This window comes from Garra rufa, chromosome 20 (genome assembly GCF_049309525.1).
Source record: "Garra rufa chromosome 20, GarRuf1.0, whole genome shotgun sequence".
NCBI classification, from domain to species: Eukaryota; Metazoa; Chordata; class Actinopteri; order Cypriniformes; family Cyprinidae; genus Garra; species Garra rufa.
In genome coordinates, this window is record NC_133380.1 from 17,697,805 (window position 1) to 17,719,966 (window position 22,162).

General features: G+C 39.1%; 1 protein-coding gene across 1 annotated transcript in view; it reads right to left on the bottom strand.

Moving 5' to 3' along the window:
• Positions 1-4,058, bottom strand: part of syt6b (synaptotagmin VIb) — a 41,514-nt gene extending 37,456 nt beyond the window's left edge. Inside the window, exon 1 of the mRNA XM_073825668.1 lies at positions 3,698-4,058. Within this exon, the coding sequence (XP_073681769.1) occupies positions 3,698-3,857 (160 nt within the window). The 5' untranslated portion in view covers positions 3,858-4,058. The remainder of the gene's footprint in view (positions 1-3,697) is intronic.
• Positions 4,059-22,162: the final 18,104 nt, after the last annotated feature.

The window sequence follows — 22,162 nt, forward strand, 5'->3', positions numbered from 1 at the left end:
AGTTTTATTTTGACCAAGTTCTGTGTTTTCCATTTTTACTTTCTGGATTCTATTTTAAATGTTTAATTACATTTCAAAGAGGTCATATGGGTTTTCGAAAATTGTCTTTTTAAAAATTTGTAACTTAGCTATACTTCAGTGTAAGCAGTCTGCAAAGTTGTACATTAAAAAAGTGTTTGATAAAGATATTGTTTATAAACCAGCAAAGGACCAGCTTAAGCCAGCAAAGGGCCAGCATAAACCAGCTAAAACCAGCATCCCAGCAACAAAACATACCTAACCAGCATATGCTGTTTTTTTCAGCAGGGCACCCCAAAACATGACAAAAATTGACCATTTTCAGCAGCAGTAATCAGCTAAATCTGTGAGTTCCGTTTGGTTCAGTGGCATTGTTTACGTTCTGTGCTGCCAATATGGCTGATTGATGACGCGTTGTAAAAACACTTTATATACTAAGTCTTTTTGAATCACTAAAAAGAACCGCCGGCCTAAAACCAATAAATCATTCGTGAACTGGACTACATGGCGGCGTTGTGTTGCTGTGGCATCAGCGAAAGAATGTACATGCGAGAATTAAATGATTTTTGGTTACTAATGGCCATGTAAACAAAAAACAAAACAAATAATTTAATCGCTTCATTGCTTCATATTAGATACATCTATGCCTCAAGCTATTTTATAAAGTGGTGGGGACATAATTGACTGTGACAAAAATCCATGGCGCCTGTGGACACAGGTAAAACAGTGCTTTGTAGATGGATTAGGAAAGAAGGCATAAAGTGTTTATATAAAAGCATAAAGTGTCATAGACGCTTGACAGCATCCAGGCCCTTGTACACATTCTTTGAGACAAAGTGAAATAGAGAAAGATTCTTTGAACTGTGGGAGACAAAGCCTGAATTATTAAACAAACAGCTTTTTTTGTTACGTTTAGATCTGACATCTTTGAAATATTCATTCATGAGAAACTGAGGCGTAACTTCAACACAAGCATCCCATGAATTCCTAATAAAAAGTGATGCTTTTTACTACAGTGCAGCTGCAGCAACACTTGCTCTTCCAATTGAGATCTATTCAAGAGGGATGTTGGACAATTGCTTCAGACAATTAGTGTGTTGATCAGTGTCCTCTGCTACGTACTCAGTGCTGCTCTATCGTGTCGGGTTTTGGCATTGCATGAGTGCTGCACCACCTGGCTCTCCTGATGCATGACCTTTGCTTTTTGGCAGGCTGGGTGCAGCTCTCGCCATGGGGTTGCGGAGGCCAGCAGCAGTCCTCCATTCATCTAGTATTACTGCCTGTGGACTGCAGGTTCCAGAGCTTCCCTCCACTGCTAGTCAAGTCAGCAGGCATCTCCCCTTCACACACTCAGCGCTTCCTTCCTAATTAGAGCTCAATCATTATGACTTTATGACATTATGAGATGTTTTTTTTTTAGCTGTAGCATTACTCATGGAAACTGTTGTACAGAGAATTGGTTTTACGATTTTTAAATTGGGCATCAAGTGGTGACCCAAAGCAGTAAGTCTAATGGGTGTTTAATGGAGGTTATTTTATGTTTTCTTGTGTAGTTTTCTTTATGGTTGTCCATGGTTTTCAGTATCAGTAAGTAATCTTTTCTGTGTCAAACTATGATTTGATTGGATACATGGATTTGACATCAGCAACAAGTAATTACTAAATATTTAAATATTAATAATTCAGATAATTTTATAATTTTTTTTACCATTATTTTTACATTATACATTATATTTTAAAGTATTATTATACATTTGCAGTTGAGGTTAAAAAGTTTACATACACCTTGCAGAATCTGCAAAATGTTAATTATTAATAAATAAGAAGGATCATATAAAATGCATGTTATTTTTTATTTAGTACTGACCTAAATAAGATATTTTACATACAAGAATTTTACATATAGACCACAAGAGAAAATATTTGTTGAATTTATAAAAAATTACCTCGTTCAAAAGTTTACATACACATGATTCTTAATACTGTGTTGTAACCTGAATTATCTAAGGCATTTTTTTTTTTTTTTTTTTTTTAGTGATAGTTGTTCATGAGTCTCTTGTTTGTCCTGAACTGCCTGCTGTTCTTCAGAAAAATTCTTCAGGTCCCACAAATTCTTTGGTTTTTCAACATTTTTGTGTATTTGAACCCTTTCCAACAATGACTGTATGATTTTGATATCCGTCTTTTCACACTGAGGACACACGAGGGACTTATATGCAACTCACTGATGCTCCGGAAGGAAAAATTATACATTAAGAGCTTTTTGAATTTGAAAATCACTTTAAATTTAACTTATTTTGTCATCTGGGAACCATAAAAGTATTGTCTGTAGCTTCTGAAGGGCAGTACTAAATGAGAACAATATGATATTTAGGCAAAATAAGAAAAAAGTACACATTTTCATTCTGTCCAAAAGTTTACACCTCTGGCTCTTGATGCATAGTTTTTCCTTCTAGAGCATCAGTGAGCATTTGATCCTTCTATAATAGTTGCATGTGAGTCTCTCAGTTGTCCTCAGTGTGTAAAGATGGATCTCAAAATCATACAGTCGTCATTGGAAAGTGAATGATTTTCTGAAGAACAGTGGGAAGTTTAACAGTTCAGGACAAACAAGTGACTCATGAACAACTATCAATAAACAAGGTGTATGTAAACTTTTGACCTCGTCTGTATATAAATATATATTTTGTTCCATTTTATTACTTTCATTTAGCTGTTTCATTTAGATATAGTATTGTGTCAATAATTGTATTATGCGTTGGTTGCTGTAGTTGGTCTTAAAGGAGCTATTAAAAATGTAAACTATAAGCAGATTGGCACTGGATTACATGTTAGAGATTGTGGATAAATTATTATGCTTCCATCCAATATATACATCCATTTAAAGTGACTTCAGAAGTAGTTGAGCATTATTAAACAGCTTGCATTAGTGTTTTTCGGTGGTGTCAATGATTCATGTTTATTTGTGGGTAACACACAGTGGCATTCACAATCCCTGTGGTCGAGGACATGATGCAGGTCAGGGCCTGCAGTGGTTTATTTGATTTCTCCCGTGACAGAAACTGAGAGTGACAATTAGATTCTGCGTCTTCCTCCATGGCAGTTCGCCAGATCAGGAATTCATTATAATTTGTATTGCTTTAGACATTCCTATCACCTGCCAACTCAGAGATATCACAGCTCCTTCGATCTTGTGTCCAAAATTCAATTTCATGTCAATTTCTTCTTGCGTGACTGCCGTGAACCTGTAGTCTGGAGCAGTGCGTTGTAAGACACTCGCATCCATCTTTCTATGAAGCACATCAATGAAATTTCTCCAACCGAAGCTTAATTGTGCACTTGTCATTAGACAGCGGGGGGGAAAGGAGGTGCCACGGTTACAAATGATCTAAATCGCCAATGACTAGCATCCTTAATTTAGAGAAGAACAACATCAAACACAAGCAGGCTCATTAGGCAAATCAAAAAGTGCCAGGTAACTAATGGCGATTCATTATTTATACAGAACTTACTTTCAAAAAGTCTGTTAGCTTGTGTTTAATCGCAGAAAGTGGGCATATCAAAAAGGTCACCATCCTTTGAAGTCCTACCTCACTTTCGCGACATAAACATAAGCACGTCCTCCACCCACATCACCCCCAACGAACAAGCTTCCCATCAAACACCACAGGAAACTTACCTGCGCTGGAGATGTTGGGGTTTTCATTGGTCAGAAGCACAAGGAAATCCTGACAGGTTTCCGGGTCTAGGAGAGGGCTGTCATCCAGGCAGAGGTCAACGATGAGGGCAACCGCCTTCTCACAGAACATGTCCTGGTCCTCGTTGACAATTGCACTCATTCTGTAAGTCCAAATCCCAAGCGTTACGTCCCTTTATCATCTAGGTAGACAAACGGTGATCGAAGCACATCAAAAATAGATGCAACTACTTCTAGGTCCCTCTCTGTAACTCTTGGATGTTCGCATGTGGGCGGGTGATTGTGTGGGAAGGGGGCTTAATGAAGCAGTACTACCCCCAGGTGCTCTGGGAGCCAAAGTGCTGCGTCACATTACGTCCAGATCTTCCTCTCAGCTACTGTTCAAACACAGGTCTTGGAGATTTTTGTCCCCAAGCCAGTTTTTGTCCACTCCCCTCCCCTTGTTCCTCCCTTCGTCAGTTATTCTCACATCGGATAGGAAAAAAGAAGAGCTCCTCCTCCCATTCTCTGCTCCTCTCCTCTCACTTTCTTGACCCTGAGTCTTTTTCTTATAGACTACATTCTCCAAAGTTTCTATTATTTAGTGTAATTGAGTACCGGCGTTCTCCTCTTATGTTCTTGTGAAGGTTTTCTTTGATACTACAGCCAGGTTGTGGGATCTGAATGTTTTTTAGTAGCTATTGATCGCCTGATGATGCATTTTTGGTTGAATAATGGTGAGCGGGATCCTTGAGGGGAGTTCATTTCTTGGGCCCATGCACTCCAACATCAATATCACAAAAAAGGGGTGAATGTCTCTTTTTTCTTACTCTATTAATAAAATATTCCATCATGAGAGTGGTACATTTCTGTTTCAGCTGACTCGTGTCAGTTGAAGAGCCATAGGGCTGCTCAGGTGATGCATGAATGTTGGCAGTTTCATTTAATTCATTTTGGCTTTGAATAAAACATACATCTTACATATATTTCATATTTAATTTATACTTTTGAAATTTCATGCATATTTAATATTTCTATTTAAGGTGTAAAGTATCAATTTCTTTAAAAAAAAATGAAAAAACGTACACAGTAATGTGTATTTATATCATGTTCACACTCAGTGAATAATACATTGTGGAGCAAAGAGGAAACTGACATCGCGCCAACAGACAAGACAGAGCAGATATGCTTACTTTAGGTATGAAACAATCTCTCAGCTTTCAAATTGTGTCACTCTTAAAGAAATTTAAACAAAAAAAATCAGTTTTGTGGCTCTTTGTTGTGTTGCGACAGAGCACTATAGAGTGTTTTAGTGACACGTCATCAACTGGCAATTTTGGTCGGCGCAGATAGCCTTGTGGTTAGTGCGCCGACATATAGCGCAACTGTGCTCATGGCGACCCGAGTTCGATTCCCGCCTCGAGGTCCTTTGCCAATCCTGCTCCCCTCTCTCTGCCCATTGATTTCCTGTCATCTCTCTACTGTCCTGTCCTTTAAAGGCATAAAAAAATAAAGCTAATTGGCAATTTTGGCGGCATTGGACGTAAACTGTGCCACTGAGTTGAACAAAACTTGCCTATTTTGTTCATTATTGCTGCTGAAAATGGTCAATTATTGTCATGTTTTGGGCTGTAGTAATCGGTTGGAGTACTACAGACTGCCAAAAGTTATAACAAATCAAGGAGAAGAGTGCAAAAATGGCTAAAAATGAGAAACAAAAGGCGTTTGTAGTTGGTCAAACTGGACCAGGATTTCCAGGGCAAGAATCTTGACAACATTCATGTTTGTTCTTATCATTTCCAGTCAGGTAGGTGAAATACAGTATTAGGCCAATATCTTAATTAATACTGCTTGTACGTGTCTTTACCACCTATTAACTAGTTTTTCAAAATATTGCGCCCTTTCCTGCTTACTAAGTCCTTCTCTATATGGTTTAGCAGCTTCCACACATTTTTTCTGTGGTTTAGTCAGCATAAATTAGCAGAACAATGCATTTAGTAATGCATTAACCATGCAATCCATGCTGTTGTTTACATCTGAGTAATATTGGATAACTGACCATATCGTAACGTATAAGCACAAACCTTCTATTGGTCAGATCGGCTGTCAGTCAAACTCCCTGCGAAGGGTCAGTTGATGCTTGCATTGTGTGATCATATCCAATGCGTGGTTTTCGTGACAAGTAAAATGAAATCTGTCAATGTTAGGAGAACATTTATAAGAGCTGCACTTCAAAACTGTCTCAGTTTCTAAAGCAGACAAGATGTGTAGTAAAATCCTTTATTAAAAATTTACCAAGAAAGCAGAAGGGAGAGTGTAGCAAGGACATGGCCTCACTGCCACTCTCCCTAAAACTTTTATGTTTCCATCTACAAAGCTTCTCTTTGCGCATAGAGAACTTGAAGCGTTTGTGGTACTGAGTGCTGAATTGAGAATACATTAAAGAGGGTTTGCTTCTCTCATTCAAAGTCACTGCATTCATTTGAAAACCTCTATAGGTTTTCACCAAGGATGAGTAGTGTTCATGGGACTGTAAAGGCTGAACCATATCGTGGTTTCATGGAAGGTGACCTCATGTCACAATGTTCCTATGCAAGCAAAAAAGTAAGATTAAATGTTCCCTCATATCTTCGTTGAGGGGTACAAATTCATAATTGATATTTTTCTTGTCTTTACTTTGGGTACTGTGACTCTACAAGTTTGATTCTTTAAAATAAAGTGAAATGGAAACGAGAGGAAATTCTGAAATAGTGTCTCTGGCTTTGTTAGGTAGATTTTATATCTTTCATTTCATATGCAGAATCTGCAAAATGTTAATGACTTTACCAAAATAGAAAAAGAGGCATCATACAAATGGCATGTTATTTTTTATTTAGTACTGACCTGAATAATATGTTTCACATAAAAGACGTTTACATTTAGTCCACAATAGAAAATAATAGTTGAATTTATAAAAAAAAACCTGTTCAAAAGTTTACACACACTTGATTCCTAATACTGTGTTGTTACCTGAATGATCCACAGCTTTTTTTTTTCTTTTTTTTTTTTTTTTAGTGATAGTTGTTCATGAGTTCCTTGTTTGTCCTGAACAGTTAAACTTCCCGCTGTTCTTCAGAAAAATCCTTCAAATTCTTTGGTTTTTCAGCATTTTTGTGTATTGAAACCCTATCCAAAAATGACTGTATGATTTTAAGATCCATCTTTTCACACTGAGGACAACTGAGGGACTCATATACAACTATTATAGAATGTTCAAACGCTCACTGATGCCCCAGAAGGAAACACGATGCATTAAAGGAACACTCCACTTGTTTTGGAAATAGGCTCATTCTCCAATTCCTCCCGATTTAATAAGTTGAGTTTTACCGTTTTGAAATCCATTCAGTCGTTCTCCTGTTCTGGCGATATCACTTTTAGCATAGCTTAGCATAGATCATTGAATCCTATTAGACCAGCATCGTGTTCAAAAATGACCAACGAGTTGCGATATTTGTCCTATTTAAAACTTGACTCTTCTGTAGTTATCGTGTACTAATACTGGAGGAAAATGTAAAGTTGTGATTTTCTAGGCTGATAAGATTAGGAACTACACTCCTATTCCGTTGTAATAGTCAAGGAAGTTTGCTCCTGTAACATGGCCGAAGCAGGCGCAGTAATATTACGCAGCACATGTGCAAATGCTAACCTAGCCGGGAACTAATTTCAGTCGTTGCGTGATATTACTCCGCCTACTGCGTCCATATTATGGCAGCAAACTTCCTTTACTATTCCGCCGGAATGGGAGTGTAGTTCATAATCTTTTTTTTTTGATACAGAGTTATTTGCAACAAACTATCAAAGAAACTTTTGGGGGTGTGATATGATTCATGCCACCACAATTATCTTTTTTCCCCCTTATTCCGCCTCCAAACATAACTGAATCAAACACATCTACAGAAATGAGGAAAAGCCAGTAAGCAATAACATAGTCAAACAATCACAGGCAGAGTCTGAAAACTTTGAGGGGAAAAAAACAAAACAAAACAGAATGTTTGTTCCTGCTCATATTCCTAATAGGGAGCATCTGCTTGGAACAGGCTTATCTGCTCCTTCCGTGGAGGCCTAGAACACAGATGAATATTTCATATGCAAACAGTGTGGGGCCTCAGCTGCAACCTGTGACGGTCTCTACCAAGAGCATCTAGAGACGCAGCGACCAGAGATGGAGAAAAATAGCCGGTCTCTTGAGAACTCATTTCAGCTATTCCGTTCTGTATGAGATGCTCTGAAACAGGTGATTATTTTGAGAGGTGAAAATCATCTCTGAAAAGCACAGCTGGAGCCATAACACTTTTTTTTCAGTCAAACCATCAAATCTCAAGTATTTATAGTGATTCTTTTACTGAGCATTCAAATATTGCATAAAACTGTCATTAAGTCTCTGACAATAGTATAGTGTGTTTATACATATTTCTTTCTGGCAAAATAAACATAGATAGACTATCTATCTATCTATCTATCTATCTATCTATCTATCTATCTATCTATCTATCTATCTATCTATCTATCTATCTATCTATATAAACCATCCTGTTACATCTGCAACTTCAATCCCACATTTTCTCAGTTTGACTTTGAAGCATGTTGATGGTCTCTGTATGACCCTGGCTAAGATTTACTGTATTAAGTCCCCGTATGCATGCCTGGGATAACTCAATTAGTATCCATCCTGAAGCACTGAATCAGTATGCATAGATTTCCATTCAAACAGGGGAACTCAACAGGAAGTAATCTGTATTTTCCCATGCAGTACATCCAGATTGTTGAATCACCTGTGGGAGTGACAGTACATTAACATGGCAGGTTAGGTCAGTAATGTAGTATCCAGGCTACATTTTAATTTTTCAGTGGTATCTGCTGGTCTTGCTGCTTTTAATTTCACAGCATTTTAAATGTTACTAACTGTACTGACACAATCTGTGTAAATGTGAGCCTGTCTTGATTCAATAGCTAGAGAAAAAATAGAGGCAGTATAGTAGCTGATCAGAAATGGAAGTAGAATTTTAATCCATGTTCACGCAGTATTTCTGCTCTTCGTCTTATTATAATTTAGAGTGCACCGTCTTGCCTTCCAAAACTAAATTCATCTCTGCTGTGTTAGGGTGGCAGAACAGTTGGGATGCTAATAAGGTGCAAATTCCGAAGGAGGGCAATGCATGTGTCACCTTTTACAGATTCAAAGATGCTATACTGACGCAGTTTAAGACATCGAATGTGAAATCTAAGGATTTTACTCAAAAATAAACATTCTTTCATCATTTACTTACACTTGCGTGATTTTTCTATTGCAGAGTACAATGTTTATTAGAATATCTAGGTTGCTTTTTATTCGTACATTAAAAGTAAATGGCCAGGGGCCATCACGATGCAAAAAAGCATGATAAAGTATCATAGAAGTGGTCCATATTACTCGTACACTAAATACACTTAGAGTCTTCTGAATACATATGATTATTCTGTGTGAGGAACAGACTGAATTGTAAGTACATTTTCCTGGATTTTGAATTCAGTGTTATTTTTGGTCTGCAAGTCTGAAAGTAATGTTTAATTCATAACTTCAGATTAATGAATAATGATTTCCTGTCTAAATGTTTTAGCTGTGTTTATACATAGATTTATTCTACTACAATTGTTTTCGCACTCCAGTTGTAAAGTCTGAAACTAAACTGCACTGCTGAGCAGCTTTATGAGATCATAAACCTATGGAAGCCCGTTTCTAAGAAAAAATGTCATGCTTTAGTACATGAGAGTCATAATTATGACATACCAAATCATAATTGTAAGATAACATGTCAGAATTGACATAAAAATACAATTATGATGAAATTCGAAGTTGACAGTTATAATTATGGCATAAAAAGATGCAATTATTAGATAAAAGACATACGTTTTATGTCATAATTTAGACCTTTTATCTCATTATTATCTCATAATTGACTTTTTTCCTTGTGTGGCCGAAATGGGCTTCCATATTTACCATTGAAGATGAAATATTTCCATAGACCCATCCAGTTTAAAATGCCTTTCTATATCAGTTCCACTTTTTACATAAAGCACATTTAAAAGCTTTTGAATTTCATCAAAAATATCTTAATTTGTGCTCTGAAGATGAACGAAGGTCTTACAGGTTTGGAATGACATGAGGGTGAGTAATTAATGACAGAATTTTTCTTTTTTGGATGAACTATTCCTTTAAGACAGCTTGCGTGAGTCTTATTCCACATCAAATTTGATCCCTTTCCTGACATTGTTGAATTGGTTTTTAAGCATATTCTTGTTATTCCCTGATATTATGACACTTGATACTCCACTGGTGTTTCTCCTAATAGGTTCCAGATACATTTATTTATTTATTTATTTTAGTGGCCTATTCTCTTTTAACCAGTGAAATACTCTTTTAGCCATCTAAATACACTTAAGCAGAGCCCTAGATAGTAAAAGGAGCTCTGCTTTTTGATTCTGTGTTTGTGTAGAAACAGGCAGAGTCTAATTCCCACTGACAGAATGATTAATTGTAACTCTGTGGCATAACACATTCTGAAAGATGAGTCTGTACTGGCCTAAGGAAAGTAAATACAGTAAGGGACAAACATTTCGTCCACAGTGTGTTAGAGACCAGATTTGACATAAGTGGACTAAGAATATGAGTAATTTTCCTGTCTAAAATAAAAATGTATTTATTCATTATTGTAAAACCCTCCAGTTACTTTAAAGGTAATTTTCAGCTATTCAATTTAAAACATATTTTGTACATTCCATAAGCCTTTATATTATTCCCTTTAAAAGGAACCCTGGTCTGCTAAACTGCTTTTAGATCTTTGTTTCAGTTGTTTCTGTGATGTACTGAAATATAATTACAAGCACTTCATACGTTTCAAAGGCTTTTATCGACAATTACATGACATTTATGCAAAGAGTCAGTATTTGCAGTGTTGGCCCTTCTTTTTCAGAACGTCTGCAATTCGACTGGGCATGCTCTCAATCAACTTCTGGGCCAAATCCTGACTGATAGCAACCCATTCTTTCATAATCACTTCTTGGAGTTTGTCAGAATTAGTGGGTTTTTGTTTGTCCACCCGCCTCTTGAGGATTGACCACAAGTTCTCAATGGGATTAAGATCTGGGGAGTTTCCAGGCCATGGACGCAAAATTTCAACGTTTTGGTCCCCCCCCGAGCCACTTAGTTATCACTTTTGCCTTATGGCACTGTGCTCCATCGTGCTGGAAAATGCATTGTTCTTCACCAAACTGTTGTTGGATTGTTGGAAGAAGTTGCTGTTGGAGGGTGTTTTTACCATTCTTTATTCATGGCTGTGTTTTTGGGCAAAATTGTGAGTGAGCCCACTCCCTTGGATGAGAAGCAACCCCACACATGAATGGCCTCAGGATGCTTTACTGTTGGAATGACACAGGACTGATGGTAGTGCTCACCTTTTCTTCTCTGGGCAAGCCTTTTTCCAGATGCCCCAAACAGTCGGAAAGAGGCTTCATCGGATAATATGACTTTGCCCCAGTCCTCAGCAGTCCATTCGCCATACTTTTTGCAGAAGATCAATCTGTCCCTGATGTTTTTTTTTTGGAGAGAAGTGGCTTCTTTGCTGCCCTTCTTGACACCAGGCCATCTTCCAAAAGTCTTGGCCTCACTGTGCGTGCAGATGCGCTCACACCTGCCTGCTGCCATTCCTGAGCAAGCTCTGCACTGGTGGCACTATGATCCCGCAGCTGAATCCTCTTTAGGAGACCATCCTGGCGCTTGCTGGACTTTCTTGGATGCCCTGAAGCCTTCTTAACAAGAATTGAACCTCTTTCCTTGAAGTTCTTGATGATCCTATAAATTGTTGATTTAGGTGCAATCTTAGTAGCCACAATATCCTTGCCTGTGAAGCCATTTTTATGCAATGCAATGATGGCTGCACGCGTTTCTTTGCAGGTCATCATGGTTAACAATGGAAGAACAATGATTTCAAGCATCACCCTCCTTTTAACATGTCAAGTCTGCCATTCTAACCCAATCAGCCTGACATAATGATCTCCAGCCTTGTGCTCGTCAACATTCTCACCTGAGTTAACAAGACAATTACTGAAATGATCTCAGCAGGTCCTTTAATGACAGCAATGAAATGCAGTGGAAAGTTTTTTTCGGGATTAAGTTCATTTTCATGGCAAAGTAGGACTATGCAATTCATCTGATCACTCTTCATAACATTCTGGAGTGTATGCAAATTGCTATTATAAAAACTTAAGCAGCAACTTTTCCAATTTCCAATATTTATGTAATTCTCAAAACTTTTGGCCACGACTGTACACATCCTGCCAGGATGGCATCTAGCATTTCTTGTGTCTAGCATTTGTAAGCTCTTTCAGAAGCTATGGTAGAAAACCCATGAAAGATGTACAGTAGCCTATGTTATTTAAAAAATTCATATTGTTTTATACATATTTTGGACTATGTGGTGCCAGTACTTCAAGCGTCTGCATGTTTACATCCTGCCAGGATGACATCTAGCATTTCTTGTCTCTGGTGTTTGTAAGCTTTTTCAGAAGCTATGGTTGACTAAAAACCTCAAAGGCATCAGGGCTGAAGTGGAGAGAACAAAGACGCTGGTCTTTAGGAAGTTTTATTCGTCCACAGGCAACTTCCTATTCTTTTCTCCTCTTCTTATCACTAGGAAAGCAGTGAAGACTGACATTCCTTCTCTTGTTGCCCTTCGACTAAAAATTACAACCAAAGCCACACAATGTGGCATCGGATCAGTATTTTATTTTCAGAGTGTTGTGGTAAAAATAGCAACAGGTAGCATCAGTAGCTGATTGCAACCATTTCACATCTTTGAAATAATGGCGCCCCCCATAGTCCAAAATATGTATAAAACAATGTGATTTTTTTTAACAACATAAATCTTTTCTACTACATATTTTAGTAAGAGACATCATTTATGTTATGTTTAGCCATACAAATCTTCATACCCGGTGTTCCCCTTTAAAAGATTCTTTAACTTTGTTTCTTCTAAAACAAGTGACTATAATGGAAATGTTTATTGCGTATTATTCTCCCTGGAGTCAATGTGTCATCATTATTCTGGTGGTCAGCACCTCTCTGTGTTTGTATGTTATTATGACTCTGCATAATACAGTGTTTATACACCAGCACCATTTGTTAATGTACACGATCATGTGTATTTACATCATTATTTACGGTCAAATATAAAGATGTTTTTGAATCTCTCATTGTGTATTCACACAAATCCCATTTTCATGCTCTGCCATCTTATCAATGAAGACAAACTATACACATAGGAGCGAACGCTATGGTGTTGGGTCACGAATGGCCACTGGCTTCCGGCCATCCAAGACTGTAGTATAAGATGGATGTCGGTGGATGCTAGAGTTAAGCTGTGATCTACAGCCCTGGGTGTCTTGTTTCCAGATGAGAAAACAACTAATGCAGAAAGGCCTCATTAGCTATCAGTCTATGTCCTGACCTGCACAACCGTGACACACCAAACAGAGATACAGAGAGGAAGATTAAAGGATAGGGAAAAGCAAGGCGGATCGCTTGGACTATAGAGGATTTCGCGGCTGTTTCATCTGTCCGGACCTTCACTCTTAAGTCTTTGTTAAAGTCAGTGAGCGAGGTCGTACTCCCATTAGTCTGTCAATCATCTAGATGGATTTACTCACACATTATTATGGCACCTTGGGAGAATTCACAATGCTTTGTGTTAATGCAGAGACCTGTAAATTGTGTTCGAATGTTAAATGGGCCATAAGTTACCACACAAATTCACAATTAAAAAGCAATCGACTTTGACAAGCAAACTTCATAGCTGAGTCTATAGCTGTCGATTTCTGTTTTGGTCACAGACTCATTTTGCACAGATTAAAAGCAAACTGTGTTGATTTTCCATCCTCTTATCGAAGAGTGTCACAGAAATACTTGCTGGGCAGATTTGAAGTAATGAAATTAAGTATGTAGCACTTGATGCAAGGAATGCTAATTTGTTGGAAGTAATTTTGTATGTGTTTGGGAAAAATGACCTCCTGAATCCTCTTCGTGTTCTCTGCTTCAGTATGTAATTAATTAGCTTATTTTTAGATATTAATCAAACATGTATGGTAAAGGTGAGGGTAATTTTTAAATGTTATAATATTTAATTAAAGCTTAATTTACACAGAGTACCTATAGTAAACCATTAATTCCTCTGAAATCAGTGAGCTGATTTATGGGCTATAGCTTTGTGGCAGTATATCAAAATATTAAAAATGTGCCAGAATTAAACTATGGCTGATAATGAAACCAATAATTAAAAATAAAACTAAACTAAATCAATTATTTTAAATGGAACAAGTGAATTTATGTATTACAGTATGTAATTATGTTTTATGTACCTCCTCGTGTGTGCATTATTTTCTAATAATTCAACGGACTGAAGTAAATTATTGTGCTTATACTACAGTTACCAAACCAAATATTGTTCAGATGTTGAATTCAAAGGCATTTGTCAGGTCTTTGTCCTTAAAATGTTCTTGTAAGTAGGGTTAATTTCTTATTAATTTCTTATGCAACTCATGCAACAATAGCAAAAAATGACAGATCACAGAAATAAATGTTATGTTCCAGGTTGTGCAGAAGATGTTAAGTGCAGGGATGGGTTGGTGTGTGTACTCAGAAAGGCACGGAAAACAAATAAGGCGTTCTTATAAAATAAGGCAAGCCACTAAAGGGACACGTTTATCTTCTTGCTAGCGGTAGCCTGTTACATTGCAGTACATAAAATTTCACTAACCACATAAACAGAGTAAGGAGAGATGATTACGCGGATGATGGCGAATAATTTGGAGATCCTGATCGCTACTGACAGCATCTAAACTTGTCAAATGTGCTGCCGCTGTAGTATAACGTTACACAGAGCATGTGCAATCACAAATCTCAAAAGTGAAAGTAAAATGATCGTGCATTCAAAACAGCAGTTTCAATGCCCGGCATATTAATAGCGGCTCGAGCTCCGTAATTAAATATATATTTTCCTCCGTGTGTTTCCTTCCTGCTGTGTGAGAGCTAAATGAGCAGCTCTGTGAAACAGCCAATCAGAGCAGAGCTCATCATTATTATTCATGAACCTTCCAAATAAGGTAATAACAGACCATTTCATTCTAGGGACAAATCCTAGGGTTGTAAATGGACTTTTCTGGAGATTTTTTGCCCTTGTCTAAGCCATATACCTTCTATGTAGATATCAGAGAACAATTTAAAATATTGTATGAATGCATTCTATAATGCAAATATTTGCTTCGCCTTTGGTGCTGTATGCTAATACATGTGTGTGCGTTTGTAATGGTGTGTGCACACCAATAGCAAGAGTTTTATGATTTTTAAAAAAGTATATAATTACAGATTTTGAATATATTCAATTTATCTAGATTAAAAATATATTATTCATGTTTTATAAATTTTCCAGTATCAGAGTATCAGCCGATGCATTGAATATCGACCAACATATATAAACTAAAACAATCTCTAATATTGACTGATAACTTTATTTGTACAGATATATTGTGGATCCCTACAAAACTCCCGAGCGTCCTTAACAACCTGATGCAGAAACATCTCAACCAGTGGTGATAATGTGGCACATGTAACTTTTTTTAGACCAGTGGTAAAAACGGTGACACGAAAATGACAGTCATTTGCTGCTACTGGTGTACTTCAGACAGATTACTAAAGCTAGTTTGTCACGGACAAAAATTAGACCATTTGAGACCATCATACCAGACAGAATAGCTAGATCAGTACCTCTTCTGTGTTTACTTTCTTTTACAACATGAACTAAACCCTGAACAAACTCAAAAAAAATAAATAAATAAATAAAAATAGCCCTCACGGACATGTCATAACACCCTCGCTATGGAATCCGGCATTCATTATTCCCTCTTATTGCGATGGATGAGAGCTCCGCCGTAATGCAATCAGTCTGGAGGGGCAACCGAAATGAGAACTGTGAGCGATGGAGCTCCTGTAGGCACCTTAGAAGACTGCAGATCTTTAGAGGCCATCATCCATTTATTCACTTTCATACTTCTTCGTGTGGACGTGAGAGGAATCCTTGATTCTGGATCATTCCAGAAGGGTCATTTAGCCTCTCAGCAGCATACGACTAAAAATACACAAAGCTTCGATGTAGGAGGTTGCAGCAGGGCTAACTGTAACCGTGAGCGAGTTCACCATTGTTATCTTGGCTTCTTTTAACTGTGTAAAGGAGAGATAAGAAGCTGCTGACCTCAGGTGGGGGCACTCTGGCATGTGGCCCTGTCTTAATGAGGCGAAATCCAATAGTTAGCTTTGTAATGAGCGGGGGTCAGCCTAAGAAAGACCCATGCCTGTGGGCTAATCTATAAAGTGTTTTCCAGGTGGGAGGATTGGAAATTGATTTGTGTCCATGGTGCGCTCTGTCTAGGCTTTATCTCTATACTAAGTCAAATCCGATCAGGAAACAGGTGGTAAAAAATGTAGCCGTTGGGCTTAGAGGTTATTTTAAATGTTAATTGGAATAGGTGGTATGTAGACAGAAGTCTCGGATGAAGCTTAAAATAGTCTGTAATTGCTCCAGAAACGATCAAGATAAGGTTTATTGCTGTGAAGTGATATAATATGGAGAGTGGACAGAGAGTTAAGCTAAAATTAACATACAGCAGATTTTCAAACCAAGGAGCAACTGTGTGTACCATGTGTGTTTGTGTAAGTGTTAGAGTGCGGATCGGGCCGCATTTTTCTGTCCGAGCCCGGCCCGAGTCCGACAGAGCAGTAACCGAACCCGACCCGAGCCCGACAAGCATTAAGATATTTATGTCCGAGCCCGATCCCAGCCCGACACAGTTAAAATCTCTTTTTACTCATACTAATGAAACATTCACTTTTTTGTGTGGAAAGCCCGCTTTTATTAAGCCACTGTAAAAAAAAGCGTTCGGAAATGTCAACAGATGAGAGCATCAGTGCACACTGGGCAAAAAGCGCCGTTATAACACGGGCGCACTATCGCGCTGAGGTGACCGAGCCCGACCCGAACCCGAGCATCCTTTCTAAATATCTGTCCGAACCCGGCCCGACCCGTCGGGTTCCGTCGGGTACCGTCGGGCTCGGCTCGGGTATCCATCCTCTAGTAAGTGTGGGTGAATGGGTGGCACACGTATGCTTTACATGTGCTGTATCTATAAATTAGAAACAGCACATGGAATTCACACATACATTCAAATAAGTGGGAGGTTATTTATAGTCGCTAAGTTATCAGTTTGCTTCAACATTGTTAAAAGGGATAGTTCACACAAAAATGAAAATACCCCATAATTTACTCACCCTTAAACCATAGGTGTATATGATTTTCTTCTTTCAGATGAATACAGTCGGAGTTAAATAAAAAAATGTCCTGGCTCTTCCAAGCTTTATAATGGCAGTGAATGGGTGTTGAGATTTTGAAGTCCAATGAAGTGCATCCATCCATCATAAAAAGTACTCCTCATGGCTCTGGATTGTTAATAAAGGTCTTCTGAAGTGAAGCAATGCATTTGTGTCAGAAAAATATCCACATTTAATACTTTATAAACTGTAATCTCTAGCTTCTGTTAACTATCGTACACATATTGAGAAAGTGGCGTTTCATTATGGATGGATGCACTTTTTTGGGCTTCAAAATCTTAACATCCATTCACTGCCTTTACAAAGCTTGGAAGAGCCAAGATATTTTTTTTTTAATATAACTCAGATTGTATATGAAAGAAGAAAGTCATATACACCAAGGGTGGCCTAAGGGTGAGTAAATCATGGGGTAATTTTAATTTTTGGGTGAACTATTCCTTTAAAGGAGTAAGTATTTACAGATAATGTACTCAAACCCTTGTCATCCAAGATGTTCATGTCTGTCTTTCTTCAGTCGTAAAGAAATTATGTTTTTTGAGGAAAACTTTTCAGGATTCCTCTCCATATAATGGACTTCTATGGTGCCCCTGAGTTTGAACTTCCAAAATGCAGTTTAAATGCAGCTTCAAAGGGCTCTAAACAATCCAAGCCAAGGAAGAAGGGTCTTATAAAATATTAAAATGAAATATTAAATTTAAATATTTAAAAATATTACTAATTAAACTGTTTTAATCAAGTGAATGCAGCCTTGGTAAGCATTAAAGGCTTCTTTCAACAACATCAACCCCCCCAACTTTACCCCTAACCCTATCATTAAACCCAACTGTCATGCAAAAACCTTTCAGCATCTGTACATTTTCATTCCAACATTATTTAGTATGTTCATAAAGCCGTTTTTCTCGTGAGAAAAGTAGGCTGGTCCTCACAATGCAGGTGATTTCAGGTTTTTATGATCCTTGAGGATCAACCCCCTCCCACATAAATATGAACCTGCAATGCAGCTGCAACTGGCTAACTTCAAACCTCACGGTGCTTTCTCTGTTGATGATAGCCTGCAGGCTGGATAGACTGAACTCAGTATATATGTGCCTGAGGGAATGAAATCTGACAGCGTGAGCCCAGAGGGATATCTAGCAGCACACTCACTCTCACACGCAAGTGTTAACAGCTCCTGTCACCAGGAAAGCGGCAGAGACAAAGCGTAAAGGCCCAGGTGACTCAGAATTTCAGTCTGTAGATTTCATGTGATGGCAGATTCACTCACACGGTCTGTCAAACAGTCCTGTATTTACTAAATTGAGCCACCAGAGGGAGCATATACATAAGTATCAAAGATTGTACTTCACTTATAGCCAGACCTACACTGACATTCTGTCTGCAGCGCTCAAAATTGTCATTTCATAAGCTAAACATCCAAAAAGCAATGCACTGTTTTGAGTAGTTTTATGCTTTTCGCAGTTTAGCCCAATAAACACGTATTTAGTAAATTTGCGTCAACTGGCTTTATCGCGTTTAAGTGCATTGTGGAGATTTCGCAATAACATTGCAATAATGTCCACAGAGTCCGTTTTGCATAGTTATATCTTAGTCATGGGGCGTCAGAGGTGGATATGGTTAAAACAGCATAGAGAAAGTCTAAAAGTCACTGCAGACACGAGGCATTGGAAACTAAAGAAATAAACTGAAGGAAAGGGCAAGAAAGGGGAGTGAAGGAAAGGAACTGATTAAAAACCATCTGATCAAGACCTCAGGCGGTTTTTCTCTTTTTCTCCTCACTCTCTCTGACTGCAGACTTTGGCTGTATGCTGCAGACAGTTCCAATTTCAAGCATCTAAATTTATCCTTGAAAAAAAAAAATGAACAGTTGAGCTGAATAGTGGGGGAAACCGGGGGCAATTGTGACAGGGGGAATTATAACACACTATATGTCTAAATATATAAAAATGATTTTTGATGTCTTTCTTTATACATTGAATTTAAAGTCACGGAAATCAAATTTGATATATCTTTAAAATAACTTCCCCTCAGAACGAGATCTCTTTTCTTCTCTGATGATGTGTGTAGCAGCACAAGGGGTTACGATTGTTCATAATTTACCCAGAAATTAAAATTACCCCATGATTTACTCACCCTCAAGTCATCCTAGGTGTATATGACTTTCTTCTTTCATATAAATACAGTCAGAGTTATATTAAAGAAGATCCTGGCTCATTCAAGCTTTATAGTGGCAGTGAATGGATGTTGAGATTTTGAAGTCCAATAAAGTGCATCCATTTATCATAAAAAGTGCTATACACGGCTTCAGGGTGTTAATAAAGGCCTTCTGAAGTGAAGCGATGCATTTTTGTAAGAAAAATGTCTTTGTTTAAAACTTTATAAACGTATTCTCGTACTCACGTTTACAAGAGAGTAGCATAAGCTTCACTGAGAAGTAACAAATGTGGAAGAGCAGTGGAGCACCGGTCATGAATTAGAAGTACAAAATTATTATTTGTAAGGAAAAAATGTCAGAGGATTTCGATATAGGCTAAGTCAAGAGGAAACTTTGTTTCCTTTGCTGTAAACTAAACTTGGTACTCAGGAGACTAGCATTTTCTCCCTTGGATCTCTCCTTGGAACGTACGTACAACAGTTAGTGCAAGCTAGAGATTGCGGTTTATAAATTTTAAATATGGATATTTTTCTTACACAAACACATCAGTTCACTTCAGAAGGGCTTTATTAACCCTTTGGAGCCATGTGAAGTACTTTTTATGATGGATGGACACACTTTTTTGGGCTTCAAAATCTCAACACCCATTCACTGCCAAAGCTTGGAAAAGCCAGGACATTTCTTATTATGACCCTGATTGATTCATCTGAAAGAAGAAAGTCATGTACACCTAGGATGGCTTGAGGGTGAGTAAATCATAAAGTAATTTTCATTTTTGGGTGAACTATCCCTTTAGGCAAATAGCAATTAACAACAATTCCAATCAATTCCCAATAGACAAGATCAAGTCCTGACTTGCAGTTTTATTTTTTATTTTTTTCATTCAAGAAGCTGTCAGGAGAGAAGATGATTGCAACTTCCATTTCATGCTGTCTTTAAGGTAATATGTGTTTTTTATTTATTTTATTTCTAATTTTTGGTTAGAAGTTGGCTATAATGTCAGTGGTTTCGACCATATAATTTATGGTAATTGTAAATATGTCTTTGAATACGTAATGAACATTATTTCTGTCACAGAAGCGGTCTCTGTGGCTCCCTCCGACCACCGCCAGCGGGAACTCTCACCGGAGTATTAGAACTACCTTTCCCAGCATTCCCCGTACCTGGCGCTCACCCTTCCTGTTCCGGGTCTCTCGGGTCACTTCCCGTTTGGCGGCCATTTAGGAAGACCGCGCTGGAGCGGTCTTCGCGAAGTTTTGTTGTTATGTCTGCAATCCTGAGCGTTCTTATATCGGACTGTCTACCTGTTGCCAACCGGACTGTTTACCCGCTGTTTGCACGATTGCCGCCTGCCCTATATCGACCCACGCCTGCCAATCGGACTACTCTTTCTGTCAGCCGCCAGCCCCGACCTTCTGCCTGGACTATTACTAACTCTCCCGGTTTGTCTACGTTGTTCCAGTCCGCTGTTATTGACCCCTGCCTGTTACCGTTGTGTTTGATTAATAAACTGTTGCGTATGGATCCAACGTCTCCGGATACTGCCATGACTTCCTCACAGAAAACTTCGCCGCTAACGGATCCAGCGACAGTTCAACAGATCACCTCGGAACTATCTGCCCAAGCATCAATTCTATCCGTGCACCAGACTCAGCTGGAGAAGCTCACCAAGGTAACCGAGCAGCTGGCTCAGATGTTACAGGGGTTTCAAATGCCGCCTGCTCCGGTCGCTCAACCCATCGCTCCTCCTCCTCCTCCAATGCCAGCACCCATTGTTCAAGCCCCGACGGCCAGTCCCCGATTAGCTTTTCCGGAGAAGTTTGATGGAACACCAAGTAAGTGCAAAGGCTTCTTGCTACAGTGCTCACTCTTTGTAAATCAACAACCGCACTTATATCCGACTGATGATGGAAGAATCGCATTTGTGTGTTCACTTCTCTCGGGGAGAGCTCTGGATTGGGCTACAGCGGTCTGGAGAATTGACCAGCCCACGTTCCCCTCCTTCACTGCATTCCTCCAACGCTTCAGAGAGGTATTTCAACCTAGCTCAGAAAACAGTGAGTCAGGGGAGCAGATTGTGACGCTGCGTCAAGGTAAACGCACAGCCGCTGACTATGCGCTTTCCTTCAGAACTCTGGCAGCGCAGAGCGGATGGAACGACGAACCGCTCAAAGTGCATTACCGCCGGGGTCTCAACTCGGAGCTACAGATGGAGCTGGCTTGCCGTGACGAGGGGCTCTCCCTTGAACAGTACATAGATCTGTCTATCCGAGTCGACAACATAATGAGAGCTCGCAAGCCCACTCGTCCGCTCACCTCTCCTCTACCTTCCTCTTTCTCCGCTGAGGCTCAGCCGGAACCTATGCAACTGGGTAGGACCAAGATTTCCCCTGAGGAAAGAGAGAGACGCCTCAGGGACAATCTCTGTCTGTACTGCGGCCAGGCTGGACACATCCGGGCCACCTGTCCCACTAGACCACCTCGTCCACCCACCTCGGTGAGTAAGATCCCGTCTCCCCTCAATCGATGTGAAATTCCAGTGAAATTACTATATGATGATACCGTTGTTAACGCCACGGCTCTGATTGACTCTGGAGCCGCGGGTAACTTCATTGACTCAGACTTCGTAAACAGTAATCGTCTTCCCACTCTCTCCTGTGTTCCCTCTTTGGCAGTGGAAGCCCTCGACGGGCGACCATTAGGCTCCGGACGCATAGACAGCACCACCCAGGACATCACGCTGTGCATCGAGCCATCCCATCAGGAAACCATCCGGTTTTTCATTATATCATCTCCCCAGACACCCATCATCCTCGGCTACCCCTGGCTCAATCTACACGAACCCGTCATTTCTTGGACTCAGGGC